At 44.8% G+C, this 21,730-nt stretch overlaps 1 protein-coding gene across 4 annotated transcripts in view; it reads right to left on the reverse strand.

Moving 5' to 3' along the window:
- Positions 1-21,498, reverse strand: part of LOC117368111 (carboxyl-terminal PDZ ligand of neuronal nitric oxide synthase protein-like) — a 147,802-nt gene extending 126,304 nt beyond the window's left edge. The window contains exon 1 of one of the 4 annotated variants that reach the window (XM_033961444.1): positions 21,281-21,494. In XM_033961444.1, coding sequence (XP_033817335.1) covers positions 21,281-21,385 — 105 coding nt within the window. In that variant the 5' untranslated portion in view covers positions 21,386-21,494. Of the gene's footprint in view, positions 1-20,128; positions 20,538-21,280 lie in introns of those variants that run through there. The other 3 variants (XM_033961443.1, XM_033961445.1, XM_033961447.1) reach the window with 3 other exon arrangements.
- Between the last annotated feature and the right edge of the window lie 232 nt (positions 21,499-21,730).

A 21,730-nucleotide genomic window follows, 5' to 3' on the forward strand; every position in this document is an offset into this window, starting at 1 on the left:
TGAAATTTTGAAGAATCTGTCCCTCTCTACTTTCTCTATGCCCTTCATGATCTTGTAGGTCTCTATCATATCTCCTCAGAGTCTCCGCTTTTCCAGGGAGAAGAGCCCAAGTCTCTCCAATCTTTCAGTGTATGAGAGGTTTTCCTTGCCCTTAATCATTCGTGTCGCTCTCCTCTGGACCCTCTCAAGTGTTGCCACATCTTACAATTGAAAATAGTCGGACACCAGCGAATATCAGGATACAATTATGAAGAGGGAATTTTAGCAGACAGGGAATGTGGATACCTAGTGTGAGGAAGAAATTCAGGGTAAGGTGTGGAAGTTATGTTCGTGGGAGAGTGTCTGGCTAGGACTAAGAATTTCTTAAACAAAGTGGTCTTTAATTCTTTCCAGAAGATGCTGTAGGTCAGCCTAGCGGTATCGATGAAATAAAACATCTAAAGTCAATGTAGGCATGGAGATTCTCCATCAAACTTAAGCACCGGAAACGTAGGCCTTTCAAATCCCGGTCCTACATTACTGGCGCTTAAGTATTTTAGTAACTGTGATTCTGTTAACAAGTGTCTTAAGTTTCAAGCTTAATTTTATTTTGATATACCGCCTATCAGTTTAAGCGGTGTACGTACAAAGTTAAAAAAAACAAACAACAAAAAAAAAACACCCCAAAATTACCAATGGGGTGGACAAATACGAGTGATAAACATAGGGCTCCTTTTACAAAGGTGCGCTAGCATTTTCAGCGCACGCACACCGAAAAACTACCGCCTGCTCAAGAGGAGGCGGTAGCGGCTAGTGCGCGCTATTCCACGCGTTAAGGCCCCAACACACCTAACGCATAGACTTGCTACAGGAGGGAGGGGTTACTGGTTAAATTGAAAGGGGACAGGTTTAGAACCAATGCTAGGAAGTTCTTTTTCACTCAGAGGGTGGTGGGCACCTGGAATGCGCTTCCGGAGGTTGTGATAGGACAGAGTACACTACGGGGTTTTAAATAAGGATTGGCTAAATTCCTGAAGGATGCGGGGATTGAGGGATACAGATAGAGGTAGAGATAGGATTATGAAAGCATATAGATAGAAGCATAAAGGGGAATAAAGGGTTTTAGACAAGGATCACCTTACAGGTCATGGACCTGATGGGCCACCGCTCATGTGTGCGCAAGTACAAGTACGACTGCATGCGTGCAGACAACCAAATGCAGTCAGACAAAAAATACACACTCTCACTTTATGCCCAAAGAGGACCTCTCAAGATTCCACTCCATTATTAAGAATTGATAATGTACTCGGTTACTACTAGTTCCCAAAGGCATCACAGCAGATGAAGGTCATAGACAACCCTGCATAGACCAAACAAAAAAATTCAGCTGCCAGAGCTGGTTTCTGCCTGCAAAGCATAAACAAGCTCATTTAACTCTTCATGGACTCGGTAGTGAATAAAGCCCAAACCAAAGGTAGCAACGTCTCAGGACATGGGCTGCTGCCAATGTATGCAAATGTACCTCATACCTACTCATTAGCAAAGATGCTAAACTACACAGTTCAGTCCTGGATTTCAGGCCATCCCATCCTGGTGCAGCACTGATTTCATTGGATAAGATAGGGCACAACAAAATCCCATACTCCTTGGGGATATAAGTTCAAAACTAGGACTTTCCCAAGATCTCCAGCCTGAAGCAGATTCCTTGGCCTCTCTGCATTAGGAATAGCGTACCTTGAAATCATACTCATCTGCTGCCTTACAGGACAGCAATCTGATAACCCCTCAAATTTAAGGCAGATCGCTGAAAATCTGCGTGAATGATGTTTTTTTGTACTTCAGTAGCCACTCCGGGGCTGTCGCATGGGGCAGCGTTTACTGTGAACTCGATTCCGTGCCACGCAGAAAGCAAAAGACCCACAGATTTTTGTGTGTGAACAACTTTTGCATTCATCAAGGAAGGCCCGTGCGGGACATTTTACACAAAGGTTTTGTGGTAAGCACAGCTTCTCGTGCGCATGTCTGAACAAAAACCAATCGTAACAGTATCAGCACCTGTTCACATCAGTCTTGCAAAAAAATTTCTTGTGCATAAAGTTCTTGTGAGGCCAGTATTTACACATAGAAAAACGGGCCCAGACATATGCTGACACTTTTGTTTCTGTTCCGATATGCACACACGTGCTGTTTTACCTCTAGTCCAGTGGTCTCAAACTCGCGGCCCCCCCAGGTACTATTTTGAGGCCCTCGGTATGTTTATCGTAATCACAAAAATAAAATAAAACAGTTTCTTGATCACAATGTCTCTTTAACTATAAATTACAATATTATTATTAAGACTTAGCCAAAAGGAAAGATATATAAACTATAAAGAGTTTTACCTCATGCAAAATTGTTATTTCTTTAATAAGACATTAACTATTTTTTCTGCGGCCCTCCCATGTACTGACAAATTCAAAATGTGGCCCTGCAAAGGGTTTGAGTTTGAGACCACTGCTCTAGTCAGTCTTTTAAAAAAAAAACCAAAACTTATAAGCACTTCTTTCTGGTTGCAAAGGAAAACAGCGAAACCCCCCAAACTGGAATGAAATCCTCTCCGTTAACCCTTCTACCTTCCTCTGGACCAGGCAAAATTTCTCACGGTTGTCTGTGTGTCAAAAGCCACAATTTTCTTTCTCTGCATTGCCATGGAATATTTAATGGCCTCACATTTTAATGCAGTGTCTCTCAAACTGTGTGCCACGGCAAAGTGGTGTGCCCCGAAGAGATTCTAGGTATGCCACGAGATATTCCAGAATTTTACTTTATTTTTAAAAATTCCCTTCATAAGTATATACTCCTCCCTCCGTATTCGTGGAGGTTAGGGGCAGAGCCGACCCGCGAATAAGGAAAATTCGCAAATAATTTTTGGGCTGACTGGCCCACCCCCCGGACCTTACCTTGTGGTCTAGCGGTGATACGGGGCAGGAGCGATCTTTCTACACTCCTTCCCCGTGCAGAGCCATGCTGCACACCCGTGCTGTGGGTTCCTGTGGTCTTACGAGACTACAACAGGAGTTCCCATTGTAGTCTTGTGAGACCATGGGAACTCGCAGCACGGCTCTGCACGGGGCAGGAGTGTAGGAAGATCGCTCCTGCCCAATGTCACCGCTAGACCACCAGGTAAGGTCCGTGCATGAATTTCCCACCTGAGCTGCGTCCATGGCTGAGAGCTGTGCTCCTGGGGCGGCTGCTCATCTTTGCTCGCCTCCTCCTCCTCGCCCCGATCCAAGTCCCAGGGCCGGTTCTAGTCAATGCAGGCTGCCTCCGAGTGATTCTTGGGGGGGGGGGGGGAGGGGACCCCGGGAAAAAAATAAAATAAATAAAATAACGAATAGTCAAAACAGCGATCGCTGAAACTGCGAATAGGGAGTGAGAAGTGTACACTAGAATAGATGACATGTACGTTGTGTACACAAGTCTGTCAATGTTATGAGCATCTGTGCACGTAAGGATACAACCACCCAGACAAGCATCATTCTTTGATGTAATTTCACCCATATATTCAAAAATCAAGCCACCCATTCTCTACCTTGGTCAGATCATGTCCTAATAATCACTTTCCATCGCCATTCGCCAACCGACTGTTCTCCAACCCCCCTCTGCACCAACAATTTTAGAGACTACAGTAAAATTACCACTTCCGCCATTCAAAACTCCTTAAATCTGGATCCAAATGATTTTGCAAACCTCAAAATGGAGCAACAGTCTGTTCTCTGGAACAATACAACATGCACTCTCATTGATACCTTGGCCCCAGCACAACAAAATTCCACATACTTCCATCCTAAAAAGAAACCCTGGTTCAAAGGAAACCTAGCACTACTTTGGCATCAACTCCACTCCTCTGAATACATATGGCGACAATCCCGAACCACTGCCGCCCTCCGACATTACAAAGATCTAGCAACCCACTACAAAGGTGCAATACAAAAAGTCAAGAAGGAATATTACACCAAATACATAACAAACACTCATAATTCATCGGCACTTTCGCTATAGTCCACTCTCTTTCTCCATACTGAAAAAAAACCCACAACCAACCATCAGCAACACAATTGGCCAGCCGTTTTGATGAAAAAAAAACCCCAAAAAACCCAAAACATTAGAAAACGTTCGGACACGCACCATCAATAAGGCCTCCCGACCCTATCAGTCAGGACAATCAGCTCCCATTCAGCATTTTCTCAAAATTCAAACTCCCTTCTCTTGAAGATCTTCTAAGAATCATTCAATCTATGAACACTACTAACAGTCCCATCGAGAATATCCCTCCATCCACGCTAAAAATATTATTTCCGATATTTGGTCCCTTTCTTTTGGTCATGGTAACCAAAATTCTTTCAACCAACACTGTTCCAAAATCCTGGAAATCTGCCCTAATCCTGCCAAAATTTAAAAACCGGAACTTAGTTGAAACCATCTGCGATAACTACCTACCCATCGCCAACTTACCATTCATCACCAAACTCATGGAAAAAATAGTGTTCAACCAACTCTCTGACTTTTTTGAGAAAACCAATTCACTCCATCCTAATCAAACCAGCTTCTGTACTAACTATTCCACAGAACGCTCTCTCCTTGGTCTCGCCACCACCATCTATTACTACCACGATCACTGCAAATCTGTGCTGCTCATATCCCTTGGCCTGTCAGCAGCCTTTGATACGATCGACCACGACCTTCTTCTCCATCATCTCATACACAGTGGAATATCAGGTCACGCATGCCTCTGGTTTTCATCCTATTTCTCAGATCATAGCCTCAAAATCCATTCCAAAGACTCATCTTTTTCCCCAAACCTACAGCTTTCCACAAGGCTCTATTCTCTCTCCTCTCCTCTTTAATATCTTTCCTAGCTCCACTTTTGACCTTAGCTCAGTCAATAGGATTCATCACTTTCCCTCGCTAAAAATAATCAATACGCGTCGGCAGTATATCTTCTCAGTCACAGCTCCCCAAACCTGGAATTCTCTCCCCAATTATCTACGTGAAGAACTCAACTTAGAAAAATTTAAAAGTAAACTAAAAACTTTCTTATTTAACGACGCCTTTGTTATTTAATACTATTTGATCTCATTTAATATATTTTTACAAGTCTTGGAACCAATCTATTCTCTTCTCTATAACATTTTTTCAATTTATCCCTACTCTTATCCCATCCATATGTGTTTTCCTTTATTTGTTTCCCACTCTGCTTAAATATATTGTAATTTCTCCCCCTACTTATCCCAATGTCTCCAGTTCATCTCGTAACTGTCTATGTCTCGGTTGTCTTTAATTATTTTTTAAACTTCTTTAATATTGTAATTTTAATCATGTGTAAATCGCTTTGAAACCGATAAAGCGATCAATCAAATATATATTAAACTTGAAACTTGACTTTTGCCTACGCCGACGAAATTCAACTTCTGCACCCCATCAACTCTTCAAACATAAATGACATTGAAGAAATAAATTCTAAACTTGACAAAATTAGTCTATGGCTCGGATCTAACCAATTATCTTTTAATATAGACAAATCTCATGGTATACTATTTCCAGCTAAAAATAACAAAACATTAAATGGTCCAATTTGCATAGACTCTAGACAAATCCAAATCAAACCCAAAGTTAAATTACTAGGAATCACCCTAGATAAAAGACCTCACCTATCACGACCATATCAGTACGATCGCCCCAAAATGCTTCTACAATCTTCGACTAATTCGCTCTATAACTCCATTCTTGAACCAGCCTTAATTCAAACCCTAACTCATTCCCTGATCATTTCTCACATAGATTATGGTAATTCTCTATTCCATGGAACTACTCAAAAAGAAACCCATCAACTACAACTAATTCAAAATACTGCCATCAAGCTTATCCATAACGCAAAAAAATTTGATCACGTGACTCCGTTATTCCGCGAGGCCCATTGGCTCCCTGTGTCGTATCGAATAACCTACAAAATCCTTCTACTCGCATTCAAGATTAAACTCGCACACTCCCCATCATTCCTAGACAAACATTTCATCCCATATGCTTCTCCTCGGGCCCCAAGATCCACTGATCATAACCTACTGACCATTCCTTCACTTAAAAAGAACTTTTTTACACTCGAAACACCATCTTCTTGGTCACAGCCCCCTCCATGTAGAATGCAATGCCACTACACTTACGTTCGGAAAACCTCAACAAATTGAAATCAAACTCAAAACCTTCTTATTCCAAGATACCTATCAAAACTAAAAGATAAGAACATTTCTTCACCCTTCTTCAAAGAGAATTGCTTTTAAGAAGCGACTCCCTCCCCTATTCGTTTTCTTCCCTCCCTTCAATTTTGACTTCGATGTAATTTGAATCTTCCCCTCCCCCAGTATTTCTTGCATCAATTTTGTCCATATCTTTTGTCTTGATCTTGTCATTATCTTGCCCATACATAGCTTAAAGAACTTTACATAAATAATAACTCTCAAATTTAATTTTTTGTTGGTTTTGCAATTTTTTTATTTTTTTTAAAAATAATTTTTATTGATAAAGCAGCCAACAGCAATACAAGAAATAGAAGCTTGCATCCGAGCTCTGTTGTTGTACTTTCTTCTGCAATTTTATAATTTCAATTATAATGTGCCACAAAAACTCATTTGCTCCATTTAGTGTACAGTACTCCCCTGAAATTCGCTAGGGTTCCGTTCCAAGAGCACCCGTGAATTTTGAAAAACCATGAATGCGGTTTAGAAGCGGATCGGAGGTGGGAGAGGGCTGCAGGGGAGGCGGCGGGTGCTATAAAACCATATTTAGGCTGGCAGGCGGTTTGGCGGTGCAGAAGGCTGATTTGTGGACTCAGTCATTCCCTGACTGGAAGAGGAAGTCAGAAAATACTGCGAATGACCGAGTCCGTGATTCACGAACCGCAAATTTGCAGGTTCACTGTACTGCAAAAAACATTTGCTCCCTTTACCCCCTCTTATATGAACTCATAGCGAGGGTTTTAGCGCCAGCAGAAGCGGTAACTGCTCCGACGCTCAGAATTCCTGCTGGTGCTAGTGTGCTAGAGCTAAAAAAAAGTTTGACACACTGTTTTAATGTGAGGTGCAGCAAGGTCTTCCACCGGTTAACACCTATGCTCAACCCCCCTCTCTTCATGCTTAGCCATTAACATGTGCATAACAACCCTCCTACTACACCTTTCTATTAGAGAATGACACAGGGAAAAAATATGTCCCCGTCACTGGACCACCGTCCCCTTCACCGCTCCGTCCCCGCAGCATCCACCCTTCCCTTTCGCCACCTCACCGCCCATCAGCGGCCCGAGAATCTCCCTCCCCCTTACCTTCGCGGCGCGTTAGTAAAGAAGCTTACGGAAGCCGGCGGAGACTACCTGCCTGCAGTCGAGTGTGTGGGCGGAAGCTTCTCCTCCGACACAACCGGAAGTTTCTTTACTAAAGCGCCGCAAAGGTTAAGGGGGAGGGAGGGAGATAGATTTGGCCGTAGGTAGGGAGGGAGGGGGCAGCGCACGATCGGTGACCACACGCCTTCCCTCTCTAAACTGCAGGGACAAGGCCATTCACCGCTCCACGGGGCGGTGGATGGCCTTGTCCCGGTGCCCACAGTGAGCACTTCCCCCACCCCCAACCGTTTTGGTGGGTTACCTGCGGCTAGCCGCGGGTAACTGCCACCGTGTCATTCTCTACTTTCCATATCAGCCTCAGAGAGCTTCACCATCAGAAGCAGGATGTGTAAGTCTAATCTAATCTAGTAATTCCAAGTCACACTACAGCTAAACAGGTTCAAGGTGACTTACAATGTAAGAAATTGCAGAGTGCATATAATATACTCTAGCAGTCTGAATAGGGCCAGCAGGACTCTGATTTTAAGGCCAAGCTCCTGCTCAAAAGCTCAAGGCTCCCCCCCCTCTAATCGACAGCCTCATTCTCCATGTACTCCATATAAACTATTACTTGCAGTGGAAAATATTTGTAAGAACCTAGGGGGCAGCCAAGAATTTTTAGATGACTGGAAAAAAAGGTGTGTTTTTGGGGGGTGGGGGTTCTTTTTTAAATGTTTCTTTTTGGCTGCACTTGATTCTCGTAGTTTCCCCTTCTCTGACTTATTTCTCTCATCCTACCAGCTGCAACCCCCCCTCTACCACTCCCTCCCCTCTCCTTGTTTTCTACCTTAGTGCCTTTCTCACCCTGTTCCAGCTGCACCCCCCCATCCTCATTAATCTTCCCTTTAGACTGCCTCAATTCTCTTTGGCTCATGTCCAGCTGCACTGGCTCTTTCTCTTACGCTGGCATCAGGTGCCAAAGTTTAGGTGACTAAAGTGGTTTATCCAGTTCTACTTGCATTATTCGTCGAGTGGTCTGCAAATACAAAATGTGTGTTATAGGCAGGCCGGCATGCAACATTTCCTTTTAAGGTACACGATTTTGCTTTGCCACAAAGGGTTTGGAATAATCTGTCATATGCTACAATGTTAGCTGTGCATGCTTTTATCCAGGGAAAACTGCAGGTCACTTCTCCCAATTAAAATAGCTCGATGTACAGTTACTGTGTGGAAACAATACATTCCCCCCCCCCCCCTCCAGTTCTCTACAGACCACCTAATGTTAGACATGAAAACATCTCCATGCAGAACTGCCTTTACAGAATTCACATTCAGCACGCATCATCCCAATGCCTGACTTTAGGCGACCGATACAGAATTCCCTTCTTTTTTGTCTACGAACGGCAGGCACTGCGGTTCCTTCATCAATCGGAACCAAGTCTGCATTCCAACCAACAGCATCGCCTACGAAAAGGACAAGCAACGTATGTGCCATGAAGGTGTACCCTGGCGATGAGTTATGCAGCTCCAAGCGAGAAGTGGGATGCCCTTCCGCTGCCAGCACTTTTCCTCTTTTGTGCCATCTCACTAGGCGCTTCTCTGCCTCTCGTCTTTTTTTCTTTTCCCAGTCTGGTGCTCTCAGCTCTGCTTCTTTTCACTTACTGTAAGGTCTATTCTTCCCTCTATTCTAGGCCAACATCCTGTTTCCACAATGGTCATCCCAGGTCACAAATACCTGGCAGAAACCCAAACAGTAGCAACATTCCAAGCTACCCATCATGGCTTCCCTCATGTCTGTCTCAATAGCAAACTATGGACTGTTCCTCCAGGAACTTGTTCAACCCCAGCCATGTTAATTGCTGTTGCCACGTCCTCTGGCAATGAGTTCCAGAGCTTAACTATTCTTTGAGTGAAAAATATTTTCTCTTATTGATTTTGAAAGTATTTCCCTGTGACTTCATCGAGTGTGTAATTTTTGATGGAGTTAAAAAAAAAAATTTAAAAAAATTCAAATTTTATACTACTCTGAATTTTGTAGACGTCAATCATATCTCCCCCTCAGCCAACTCCTTTCCAAGCTAAGAGCCCTAACCTCTTTAGTCTTTCCTCACACGAGATGAGTTCCATCCTCTTATCATATCGGTTGCTCATGGAAGAAAGGGAAGAGACACCATGGAAAGAGAGAAGGCACAATCCGACAGCACCAAAGGAGGCACTTGAGGGACAGAGGTGCACGGAGAGATATTGAGATGGGGGAGGGGAGAGAGCAGAGACTCAGATTGAAGGGAAGAATACAAAGAGCGGGAAACTAGAGAATGACACGGTGACAAAATTCATCACCGTTCCCGTCCCCGTGGATAACCGCGGGAAATAATCCCATGTCATTTTTTAGTGTCTATTTCAACCTCAGTCCTTCTACACCAGCATTCTTCAAAGCAAAGCTTGCGGGTCAGTGGTTGTGGCCATTCATACTCTGATTCTTATGGGAGCCAAGGATAATGAAGCCATTGTGACATCACTGATGTGATTGGCTCTTAGGCACTGGTGGAATGAGGCATTATGACATCACAATATCTGCTCTGGATACCAGAGACTGACATTCTGTAGTGTCTATATCAACCTCAGTCCTTCTACACCAGCATTCTTCAAAGCAAAGCTTGCGGGTCAGTGGTTGTGGCCATTCATACCCTGATTCTTATGGGAGCCAAGGATAATGAAGCCATTGTGACATCACTGATGTGATTGGCTCTTAGGCACTGGTGGAATGAGGCATTATGACATCACAATATCTGCTCTGGATACCAGAGACTGTCATTCTGTAGTGTCTGTTTCAACCTCGGTCCTTCTACACCAGCATTTTTCAAAGCAGAGCTTGCGGGTCAGTGGTTGTGGCCATTCATACTCTGATTCTTCCCTCTCTCCTTAAAGAATGACATGAAGATGGTTTCCCGCGGTTATCGACGGGGACGGTGATGAATTTTGGCACCGTGCCATTCTCTAGCGGGAACTTCCACTTCACACTGGGAGGAGTAGCAGAGACCCAGAGATGAGAGGAGTTATGAGTAGAAATATAGGGCTAGGTTCACTAAGCGACCACTTTACTATCAAATTTCCATCTGGCCCGATTCACTTACCTCTCCTACGATCCGCTTCTAATCCGTGCATGCAAATGAGGTGAAATGCATGCAAATTGGACAGCAACCCAATTCACCACACAAAATTTCGGATCCAACTGGGCTGGCCGCTGAACCCAAGAAGCGACTGCTGGAGTCCAGTCAAAAACGTCTTTTCAACTCTCCAGCTCCATAGAAGCCCTGCTCTGCCCCGTGTCTCCTGCCTGCTCGCTCCGATCTTCCAGCCCTGCTTTCTGCCCTAAGCTCCTGCTCTCTGCCGCCTTCCCTGCAGTGTGAGCCCACCCACCCCAATACCTTTACAATTGTTTGGGAGCAGGAAGGATGCCCGGTCCCTCCTGCTCCTTAGAGGCAGGCTCCCATCTTCTGGAGCAGGAGGGGTGCCCGGACCCTCCTCCTGTGCCGATGAAAATCTTCAGGAGGAGGAGGAGGAAGTCCTTCTCCTCCTGCTCGCCGGCCAGCTGCCACCCCAATAGCAGCATTAGACCCCCGCCCCGGCGCATCATCTGATGCACGGGGAAAGGCCTAAGGCACTGATTGGCTGAGATGCCTCAGGCTCCTCCCTTTGGAGGGGCCGGGGCACCTCAGCCAATCAGGGACTTCCTTAGGGAGGAGTCTAGGGAAGTCCCTGATTGGCAATTGTTTAGAGAAATCATTCTTCGAGGCAGACAGAATCACATACGAGTTCCGTCATAAGATCACACAGAGCTTTCAAGTTTTTCCAAGTTTAATTAGCTCCATTCACTCTCCAAACATCTTTCTCAGTGGTGGTTTACTGATAATCACTTATTTTTTTTAGCTCCGTCACATACATTTGGTCATCCATCTATATCTATTTTCACTTAATTTGCATATCCTCTTTCTGCTGAAGAAATGGGCATCTCAGCAGGTACAGTTTGGAAAATAGCTTATGAAAAGTTGGGCAGGTCCATGTTTAGTGCAAGATGAGTTTGAAGAATGCTGACGCCATGTCAGAAGGCAACGAGGCTCTAGTGCTGTCAGGAGAATTTGAAGATGCTCTGTGAAGACTAAGTGAATTGTTTTCATCATTTAGAGACTGGAGATGAGACTTTGGTCTATCACAGAGGTCTTGAGTCCAAGATGGAGTCAATGCAGTGGAAGCACAAGTCATTCTCCACCCCCAAAATGTTCAAAACAGAAAAATCTGCAGGCAAAGTCATGGCAACTGTCTTCTGGGATGATGAAGGACTATTGCTTCTGGAGTTCATGCCACACAAGACAATTATAACTGTGGAGAGTTGTGCCAACACAACGATCGCTTTGCGGGAGTCAATCGAGGAGAAAAAAAACGAGGACAACTCACAGCAGGCGTGCTGCTTCGTCACGACAACGCACCAGTGCACATGTCACGACGATCAAAGGCTGCCATCTGAGAATGTGGGTTTCAGCAGCTGAACCATCCGCCCTACAGTCCCGACCTGGCTCCCTCGGATTATTTCCAGTTCCGAGTTGTGAAGAAATCTCTCAACGGACAGTGGTTTTCAAGTGCTGAAGATGTCAAGGAATATGCGACGTCCTGGTATGAAGGTGAAAGAGAATAATTCTTATCAAAGGGGTTACAGTCACTGCAGGAAAAGTGGATGAAGTATATGGAGCTATCAGGGACCTATACTGAAAAATTAAAAAAAATTTTTTTTTGAAAAACTCTTTCCTACTGAGATAGATAAATGATTGAACGCCCCTTGCAATTTGCAACTTTTTTTAGTCACTTTGCTGGATTGATTTGCATCGCTTATTCCAAAGTGATGTTGCTAAATATATAAACGCTGTTTGGATGGAAATGCATCCAGAGTAACACTTTACAATTTAAATTGGTATGAAAGCAACCAAGAAAATAAAACAGTCGTCTCCTAAAGTTTACATGTGGCTGGAAGGCTATTGCTATTTTGGGAACTTGTTTTTCCCTAATGGCAGGGTATTTAAAGCTAAATGAGACAAGATTGCTCTGCCTACCACCTCTTTAAAATTGAATACAGGTATGGAATAGCAAAAACCTCATTACCAGGCGGACTGGGAGCCCCAGAGAAATAAGTCAGCGCCTTTCTATAAAAGAAGCAGTTTCATCTTCTGCATAGTAACATAGTCGAAGACGGCAGATAAAGACCCGAATGGTCCCTCTAGTCTGCCCAACCCGATTCAATCTAAAAATCGTGACCGCGTAACCCTAAGTTCTACGCGGTTTACAAAAGATTCTAAACTAAAAGATCATTTTAATAATGACAGAAAAATTATTTGACCAAGTATTTTGAGAAAGGATGAGTTTTCAATTGGGTTCTGAAATGTTTAGAAGAACATGCAACATCAACTGAAATTCTCTAGAAGGAGATGCGGCTTGGAAGGCTAAAGTATGGTCAAGAAATTTCTTGCTTTTACAGCCCTGTACTGACGGGAAAGTAAACAGGGCATGGGATCTTCTACTATATTTATACGATGCTAACGAAAATCTATTCGACATGTAAAACGGAGCAGTACCATACATAACTTTATAGCAAAAGCAGCCCGGCTTAATCAAAACACGAGCCTCCATTGGAAGCCAATGCAGCTCACAGTAAAATGGAGTTACATGGTCATACTTTTTAAGACCATAGATCAAAAGGGGGGGTGGGGTGTAGGGGTAGGATGAAATAGATCATACTGAAATGTATATTGAAGGAATGATAAATTTCATTTTATATTATAGTTTTATTAATTACTTCAATATAATGTGAATAGGAGGGGGGAAGGGAGTTGGGGGTTGATTTGGGTCATATGGAAATATATTTTGTAGGAATGATAGAAATATGCATGTAAATATTATAATTGTGAATGGCAGATGAAGTTCAACATTGAAAAATGTAAAGTATTACATGTGGGGAGCAGAAACTCGAGGTACAACTATACAATGGGAGGGATGTTATTGAATAAGAGTACCCAGGAAAGGGACTTGGGGGTAATGGTGGACATGACAATGAAGCCGTCGGCACAGTGTGCAGCGGCCGCTAAGAGAGCGAATAGAATGCTTGGTATAATCAAAAAGGGTATTACAGCCAGAACGAAAGAAGTTATCCTGCCGTTGTATCGGGCGATGGTGCGCCCGCATTTGGAGTACTGCGTCCAATATTGGTCGCTGTATCTTAAGAAGGATATGGCGTTAGTCGAGAGGGTTCAAAGGAGAGCAACACGTCTGATAATAGGTATGGAAAACCTGTCATATTCTGAGAGATTGGAGAAGCTGGGTCTCTTTTCCCTGGAGAAGAGGAGACTTAGAGGGGATATGATAGAGACTTACAAGATCATGAAGGGCATAGAGAGAGTAGAGAGGGACAGATTCTTTGAACTTTCGAAAAATAAGAGAACAAGAGGGCATTCGGAAAAGTTGAAAGGGGACAGATTCAAAACAAATGCTAGGAAGTTCTTCTTTACCCAACGTGTGGTGGACACCTGGAATGCGCTTCCAGAGGACGTTATAAGGCAGAGTACGGTACTGGGGTTCAAGAAAGGATTGGACAAATTCCTACTGGAAATGGGGATAGAGGGGTATAGATAGAAGATTACTGCACAGGTCCTGGACCTGTTGGGCCGCCGCGTGAGCGGACTGCTGGGCACGATGGACCTCGGGTCTGACCCAGCAGAGGCATTTCTTATGTTCTTATTTGAAATGAAATCTAATTTTTTTTACGTTATTTCATTCAATAAAATGTTATAAATTAAGACCATAGATCATTCTAATCGCTGTATTCTGAATCGGTGCGAATCTGACCATGTCTTTCTTGAGAATTGTTAAATATACAATATTGCAGTAATCCAAAAGACTCAGTAACAGAGATTGTACCAGAAGTTTAAAAGCAGAAAACTCAAAATAGGGTCTAACGCAGGGATCTCAAAGTCCCTCCTTGAGGGCCGCAATCCAGTCGGGTTTTCAGAATTTCCTGAATGAATATGCATTGAAAGCAGTGCATGCACACAGATCTCATGCATATTCATTGGGGAAATCCTGAAAACCCAACTGGATTGAGGCCCTCAAGGAGGGACTTTGAGACCCCTGGTCTAACAGTACGCAATTTCCATAACTTGTAATAACCCTTATATACCAGTGAAACAGACGACCTCATAACTGTTCTCTATGTCAAACTACTTCCTGCCCTCAAACTGCCCCGAACCTCCAGAAACGATTTGTTAATTCTTCTGGCAGACCACGGCGCACCTAAAATACTTTTCCAGCATCAAAGCTCACATGGTATATTGTACGATATTCCTTTCGCCAATGTGATTAGAGGCTCTTGCATATCATTCTATCGCATGCAGAGAGGAAAGAGGCAAGATTCCGGCGTTGGTAGGCGCTTCTACCTCGCTGTTTTTTTTGCCGATTCTACAAGCGCTCTACAATTAACCTAGGCGCTGGCAGGGCACCTAAGTTGAGGTGGTGATTTTTGACGTTCCCTTTAAGCTAGTAATCTATAATAGCAGAGTCACGCACCAAGTGCGTTACAGAACGCGTGCAGTTAGGCGCCAAACTTTGGATGCAACCGTTTACACCATATTGTAACAGAGGGACTGGAGTATCAAAATGCAAATAATAAATTCAAACTCCAGTGAAAAACAATCTTATTTGTATTCCAACTTCAATCAATCACGGAGGAAAAAGGCCTCAGAAGCTGTAGGAAGCAAACGCTGTCCTTTTTCTATAGGAGAGAGCGCCGTACAATATACCAGCTCCTCTGCTTGCTTCGATCATTGGCCTGAAAGAACCTCCGATGTTATAATTCAATAATTTTTAAAATAATTTTTGGTGCGTGCAATGCACTCGTACTAATAAACCAAACAGAGAAGTTTAAAAAAATGCTTATCTGAATAGTGTCCTGCTCTTCCATTCAAGATCAATTTACTTTAGTCCACAAGACTCAAACAAAACCATGCTCTTTACGGCCATTTATACCACGACATAAATATCACCCAAGTGTGGCTGTTGGATTCCATAAAGTGCCCAAACCCCTCCCACATCAACACTCCTTTTGCAGTTGTGCGCAAAGAGAAGTCAGACCCTCACTTTACAGAGCAGGTGTGTAATTAGTGCCAATTGCTGGTACTTCTATCCAAGAAGGGTCCGGGTCTCACTCAGCTTGCATACTTTGCACCTACAGAGTTACCTATAGAGTATGACGGCAGAAAAGAGCCATCGGCCCAACAAGTCTGCCCACTCAAAGAACTCTCCCCCTAAGCATTTCCACGGAGTGTACCCACGTGTTTATCCCATCGTCTCTTGAAGTCGAGCACGTTGCTGGCCTCGACAACCTGACATGGAAGACCATTCCAACGATCAACCACCCAAGACCGAGCCCTTTTGCGTACCCGATATGCTTTCGTTTTTTACTATTTGGAATTTTGTGAAAAACAATTCAAATAAACATTTTCTACAAACTTCCTGTATCTCCAGAAACTAGAGTTCCACTTGTGTTTTCGGATCCTCAATTTTGTTTGTGGAACATCGGACCTTCCTTGTAGAGCAAGTGCCCAATCTCCACCCCCCAACATGGTTTTCATTAAGTCACATAGTACAAGGCCATCACTGCAAGTCTCAAGAGACATGAAACCACAAGACTTGCACCAGAGTTCTCGCATAATGTGGCTTAAGGTTTAATTAGATTTGACATACCACCTACCCATATATTATATTCTGCCTTGAGCCAAGGCAAATTACACCACAACAATCATAATACAGCAATGATTATGTATTTTAATGTTTTATGTTTAAACATAAGCAAAACTATAAACACCACCAAATCAATATACAATTAACACATACTGTATACACAAGACAATACAGTTCATAATACACCAGAGCAGAAACAAACTTAACAAAAGTCACGTGGACAGCTATAGATTGAGCATTCATTATTTGTTCAGCTACAACAGTGGCAAAAAGAACATTTCTCAGCGTTGGTAGCTTTCTCAGCTAGATTATTGTAACTCAGTTTATCTGGGCATGAAGCAGAGCAATCTAAAATGACTTCAGTTAATACAGAATACTGCAGCTCAGCTCATTTTGGGGAAACGAAAGTACGATCACGTTTCCCCTTTGTTGATCAAGCTTCACTGGCTCCCGGTTCGCTTTAGGATCCAGTTTAAATGCGCATGTGTAACCTTTTGTCCCCTTATGTTGGAATACCCTTAGACTTTGCCACACAAAGATATAAGTTAGCCTTCCCTTTCTTTAAGGGAGTTGAATTTGCTGGGAAGCTCAGTCGATCTTTTGTTTTCAAGTTCGTAGATATTCTGGAATGAACTTCCCGACTCCATTAGGCCAGCTGCAATTATTTCGTAAATTCCTGAAAACTTTGTTGTGCTCGCAATTTTTAAATGGTTTAACTTACAGCCTCAACGAAATTACATTATAATTATTTTTCTTCTGCACTTTAGTTTTTCATTAGTTCTTCCTTCTCCTAGGTTTTCTGCTATGTATTCTAGTCTTAATTATATGTGAACCGAGTCGAGCTCCACTGGGAGATGACCCGGTATAGAAACCAAAGATTAGATTAGAGAGTTAAGAACATAAGAATAGCCACTGCGGAGTCAGACCAGTGGTCCATCATGTCCAGCAGTCCGCTCACGCGGCGGCCCTCTGGTCTAAGACCAGCACCTTAACTGAGACTAGCCCCACCAGGCACGTTCCTGTTCAACAGGAACTTGTCTAACTTTGTCTTGAATCCCTGGAGGGTGTTTTCCCCTATAACAGACTCCGGAAGAGCGTTCCAGTTTTCTACCACTCTCTGGGTGAAGAAGAACTTCCTTAAGTTTGTACGGAATCTATCCCTTTTCAACTTTAGAGAGTGTCCTCTCGTTCTCCCTACCTTGGAGAGGTTGAACAACCTGTCTTTATCTACTTTCTCTTGAGTCCCTGAAGGGTGTTTTCCCCTTTGACAGACTACGGAAGAGCATTCCAGTTTTCTACCACTCTCTGGGTGAAGAAGAACTTCCTTACGTTTGTACGGAATCTATCCCCTTTCAACTTTAGAGAGTGCCCTCTCGTTCTCTCTACCTTGGAGAGGGTGAACAACCTGTCCTTATCTACTAGGTCTATCCCCTTCAGTACCTTGAATGTTTCGATCATGTCCCCTCTCAATCTCCTCTGTTCGAGGGAGAAGAGGCCCAGTTTCTCTAATCTTTCGCTGTACGGCAGCTCCTCCAGTTATGTCAAAGCTCTGGCTCATAGGGAGCCCAAGAAGTAGGAGATTGGAGGAATAGTGCTGAATGACTGGCTTGTTAAGAGTAATGAGCTGGCTGGGGATCTGGGCCATGGTAATACAAGTGAAAGGGATTTCCGCAGCTCTGCCCTCCAATAGCAAAAGGAAAGAAATGCTTTAGCAGAAATAGACACTTGCTCCCTTTTGCTATTGGAGGGCAGAGCTGCGGAAACCTCCCTTACAATACCCCAGCCCTAATTCTTTCCCTCATGCAAAGCCCAAATTTGCCCCCCCAGGTTCAGAGAGCGAGTAGAACCACCTCTTCCCACCAAATGCTAAGTTTTCATTTTTTTTTTTCTTGTGCCTATTATTATATCCTCCGGCCTCTCTGTTCTTCCTATGTTGACCTTAAACTAGGCAGTCATGGTTCCCAGCTTACCATGTTAGCAAATCCTCTGAATCTACCCTACGCCTTCATTTACAAGATACTTCACAGGCAATTCGATACACGGATAGTAAGCTAAAGTCTCCATGGCTATCCACCACCCTCACACCCATTTGGCACTCCACCAGTCTATTAATACAAGGACGTCCCATCAGTTGGCCTCTTTGGAAAAGGGCAAATATATGGACCCTTAAACAACTCCTCAACAACAAGACCTGGATACCTTATACTACTATTTCCACTCAATATCAGCTTCCTGGGTCCCAGTATTTTCCCTGGTTCCAACTCAAACATTGTGTGATGGAATATCTTAAAACTCATAACATCTCCGACATCAACCCTACCATCCTAGGCCTCAGTGCATAAAAACAAAGAGGTGAAGCTGCTAAATGGTATCGGACAATATATTCAAGATCCCTAACTGGTACACCTGGGGCTCAAGACATATGGTGTAAAGAAACAGAGACCTATTTAGATAAAGATATCATATGACTCCACACTTTTAAACTTCTTCGGTCCTCAGTCATTATTCAGTCCTGCTACTTTCTACTACACACCCCTCTCCCTACCCCCTCCTACCCTCCTCTTCTCTTCTCCCACCCCTCCTCTTTAATTCGCCTTGAGCTTACATAGGTATGAGCGATGCAGAAATAGAAGATTATATTCTGGACGCCATCTAAACTCTCTAAACTGTCCTCTCAGGGGCATAACAGATGTTGGTCCTGCAACCTAGATGTAGGGACTCTTGACCACATGCTTTTCTACTGCCCTGTAATATCCAAATATTGGTCGTCATATCTCAAATTCTACCCGTCCAGGAACTTGTAACCTTAGCCAAAATCCTATTTAGTGAATTTGCCTTGAAATCTGTCCTATCCAAAAATTATCTCACTCTCTTGGCCTCCCTAATTATGACTACTATCAAATCTATACTAAATGAACGGAAACACCCTGAAAAATTATCCTTTACAGTATGGTGGAATCTTGTCTGCATGGTAGTACAATACGAACGAATCCCAGCTAAAAAGATGCATAGATTCCACAAATTTATACTTTACCTGGGAACCACTCATCACCCACTGTACATAAGACCATAAGAATCGCCGCTGCTGGGTCAGACCAGTGGTCCATCGTGGCCAGCAGTCTACTCCCACGGCGGCCCTTAGGTCAAAGACTAGTGCCCTAATTGAGTCTAGCCTTACCTGTGTCCGTTCCGGTTTAGTAGGAATTTGTCTAACTTTGTCTTGAGTCCCTGAAGGGTGCTTTCCCCCATTTGAATCCCTGGAGGGTGTTTTCCCCTCTAACAGCCCCTGGAAGAGCGTTCCAGATTTCTACCACTCTCCGGGTGACAAAGAACTTCCTTACGTTTGTACGGAATCTTTTCCCTTCTAACTTTAGCGAGTGCCCTCTCGTTCTCTCCACCTTGGAGAGGGTGAACAATTGGCTTCTCCTTTATCTCAGCTATTTCCACAGTTCCAGTTACTACTTAATACTTTATCATATACTTCTGTGATAACATATATCTGGGAAGGGGTAAAACGCGGACCTCGCGTTTCTAAAACCGCACGTCCTTAAAAATCCGAGGTCCGTGTCGGTGCCACTTGAAGCTTCTGTCTCCGACAGACCTCTATGAGATTTTAGCGCTGACAGATCATAATACTTTTCCCTCCCTATGCCGAGACAGATCCGTCAGCGCTAAAATCTCATAGAGGTCTGTCAGAGACAGAAGCTACAAGTGGCACGGACCTCAGATTTTTAAGGACGTGCGGTTTTAGATCCGCAAGGTCCGTCAGGTCCGCGTTTTACCCCTTCCCCCATATATCTCAACAATGCCATCCTTGCACTACAGAATGTGCTTGTTTTCCATATAATATTATGCGATATCTTTGCATCGAGTACAAAGTCTGAAGTTACGACTGTTGAATTCTGCCTCATCTTTGTTCCTTATACCCATGTTCCAAACTTCGCCTGTGTTGTTGTATTATTTGTTTAGTTTTGTAAAGATAATGAAAATATTGAACATAAAAACAAACAAACCAACCTCGATTGTACTCAGAACTTGATCTTCAAGGCAGATACAAGAGCGAGGAAAACGCATTCAAGAAAATCCCTCTGGTTGACTTTTTTGGGTGGAAATCTAATAGCAAATCATGGCCATGGTTTCTGAATGTAACATGGGGGCTGGAACTCTTCCCTCCTCCCTTTAACATTATGTGGAGGAGAAAAGCTTGGGCGCCAACATTTCAGTGACGAAAGAGCGGCCGCTCAGCGGCGCCCACCCAAGCCGCTGCCTTCATTCCCACCTGTCCGCTCTTGGTGGAGCCGCAGCCGCCAGATAGGACGGGGTTAAAAATATATCTAAGTCGCGTGTAGTACGGTAAACTGGGGTTAATCGGCAACTGTTGGAGAGCAAGTGCTTCCAAACAGCACTCAACCGAGAGGACGGCCAACTCCTCCTCCCACAGGGCCGCCCGAAAGCCGAGCAGGTAAACAGCTGACAACATTTGTAGCAGTGGCCGTCTCACCCCGACCCTCAGATCCGACTATCTCGCGCTGAGGAACCCCCGACCCGTGAACCTAGCGCACTCGCTGGGGAAACCCCCCCGAATCTAGTGCTCGCGCTGGGGGACCCCCGACCCTCAGATCCGCGTATCTCGCGCTGAGGAACCCCCAGACCCCCCAACCACATATCTAGTGCTGGCGCTGGGGAACCCCCCGACCCCCAAATCCGCGTACCTGGCGTTGAGGAAACCCTCCCTCCGACCCTCCCGAAACTAGTGCTCGCGCTGAGGAACCCCCGACCTCCAGACCCGCGCATCTCGCGCTGAGGAACCCCCCGACCCGCTTATCTAGTGCTCGGGCTGGGGAAACCGACCCCAGACCCGCGTACCTGGCGCCGAGGATATCCTCCCCCGAATCTAGTGCTCCCGCTGAGGAACCCCCGACCCCCAGATCTCGCGCTGAGGAACCCCCGACCCCCAGATCCGCGTACCTGGCGCTGAGGATATCCTCCCCGACCCCCCGAATCTAGTGCTCCCGCTGAGGAACCCCCGACCCCCAGATCTCGCGCTGAGGAACCCCCGACCCCCAGATCCGCGTACCTGGCGCTGAGGATATCCTCCCCCGACCCCCCGAATCTAGTGCTCGCGCTGAGGAACCCCCTCCCCTCAAGGTTGGTGCAGATTTCACCTACCTTGGCTTCGAAACAGATCCCGTGGCGAAAGGCTTCCTCATTGTGCAAAGGGAGCCGCAGATCGTGGCCGTCGTCCACCAGGTCGTACTTGGTCTTGCTGGGCATGAGAGCGGCCTGGAAGCTGCTGCTTATCCGGCTCTCGCCCACCAAGCGAACGGAGACACGACTTGCCCCCTTTGAGGGCTGCGGAGGGAGACCCGGCGCCGGGCAGCGAGAAGGCGGAGGCGGGCGCTTGTCAAAGCCCGGAGCGGACCGTGCAAAGGTGGAGCGGAGGGATAGGTAAAACGCGGATCCGCCGGATCCCCCCACTTCTGCTCTGTCAGCTGCTTTTTTATTAGCTCACACTGATTTCAGGGAGAAACTTCAATCCGTCCCTATCCAGGGATCTCAAAGTCCCTCCTCGAGGGCCGCAATCCAGTCGTGTTTTCAGGATTTCCCCAATGAATATGC

Source organism: Geotrypetes seraphini, chromosome 10 (genome assembly GCF_902459505.1).
Source record: "Geotrypetes seraphini chromosome 10, aGeoSer1.1, whole genome shotgun sequence".
Taxonomy (NCBI): Eukaryota; Metazoa; Chordata; class Amphibia; order Gymnophiona; family Dermophiidae; genus Geotrypetes; species Geotrypetes seraphini.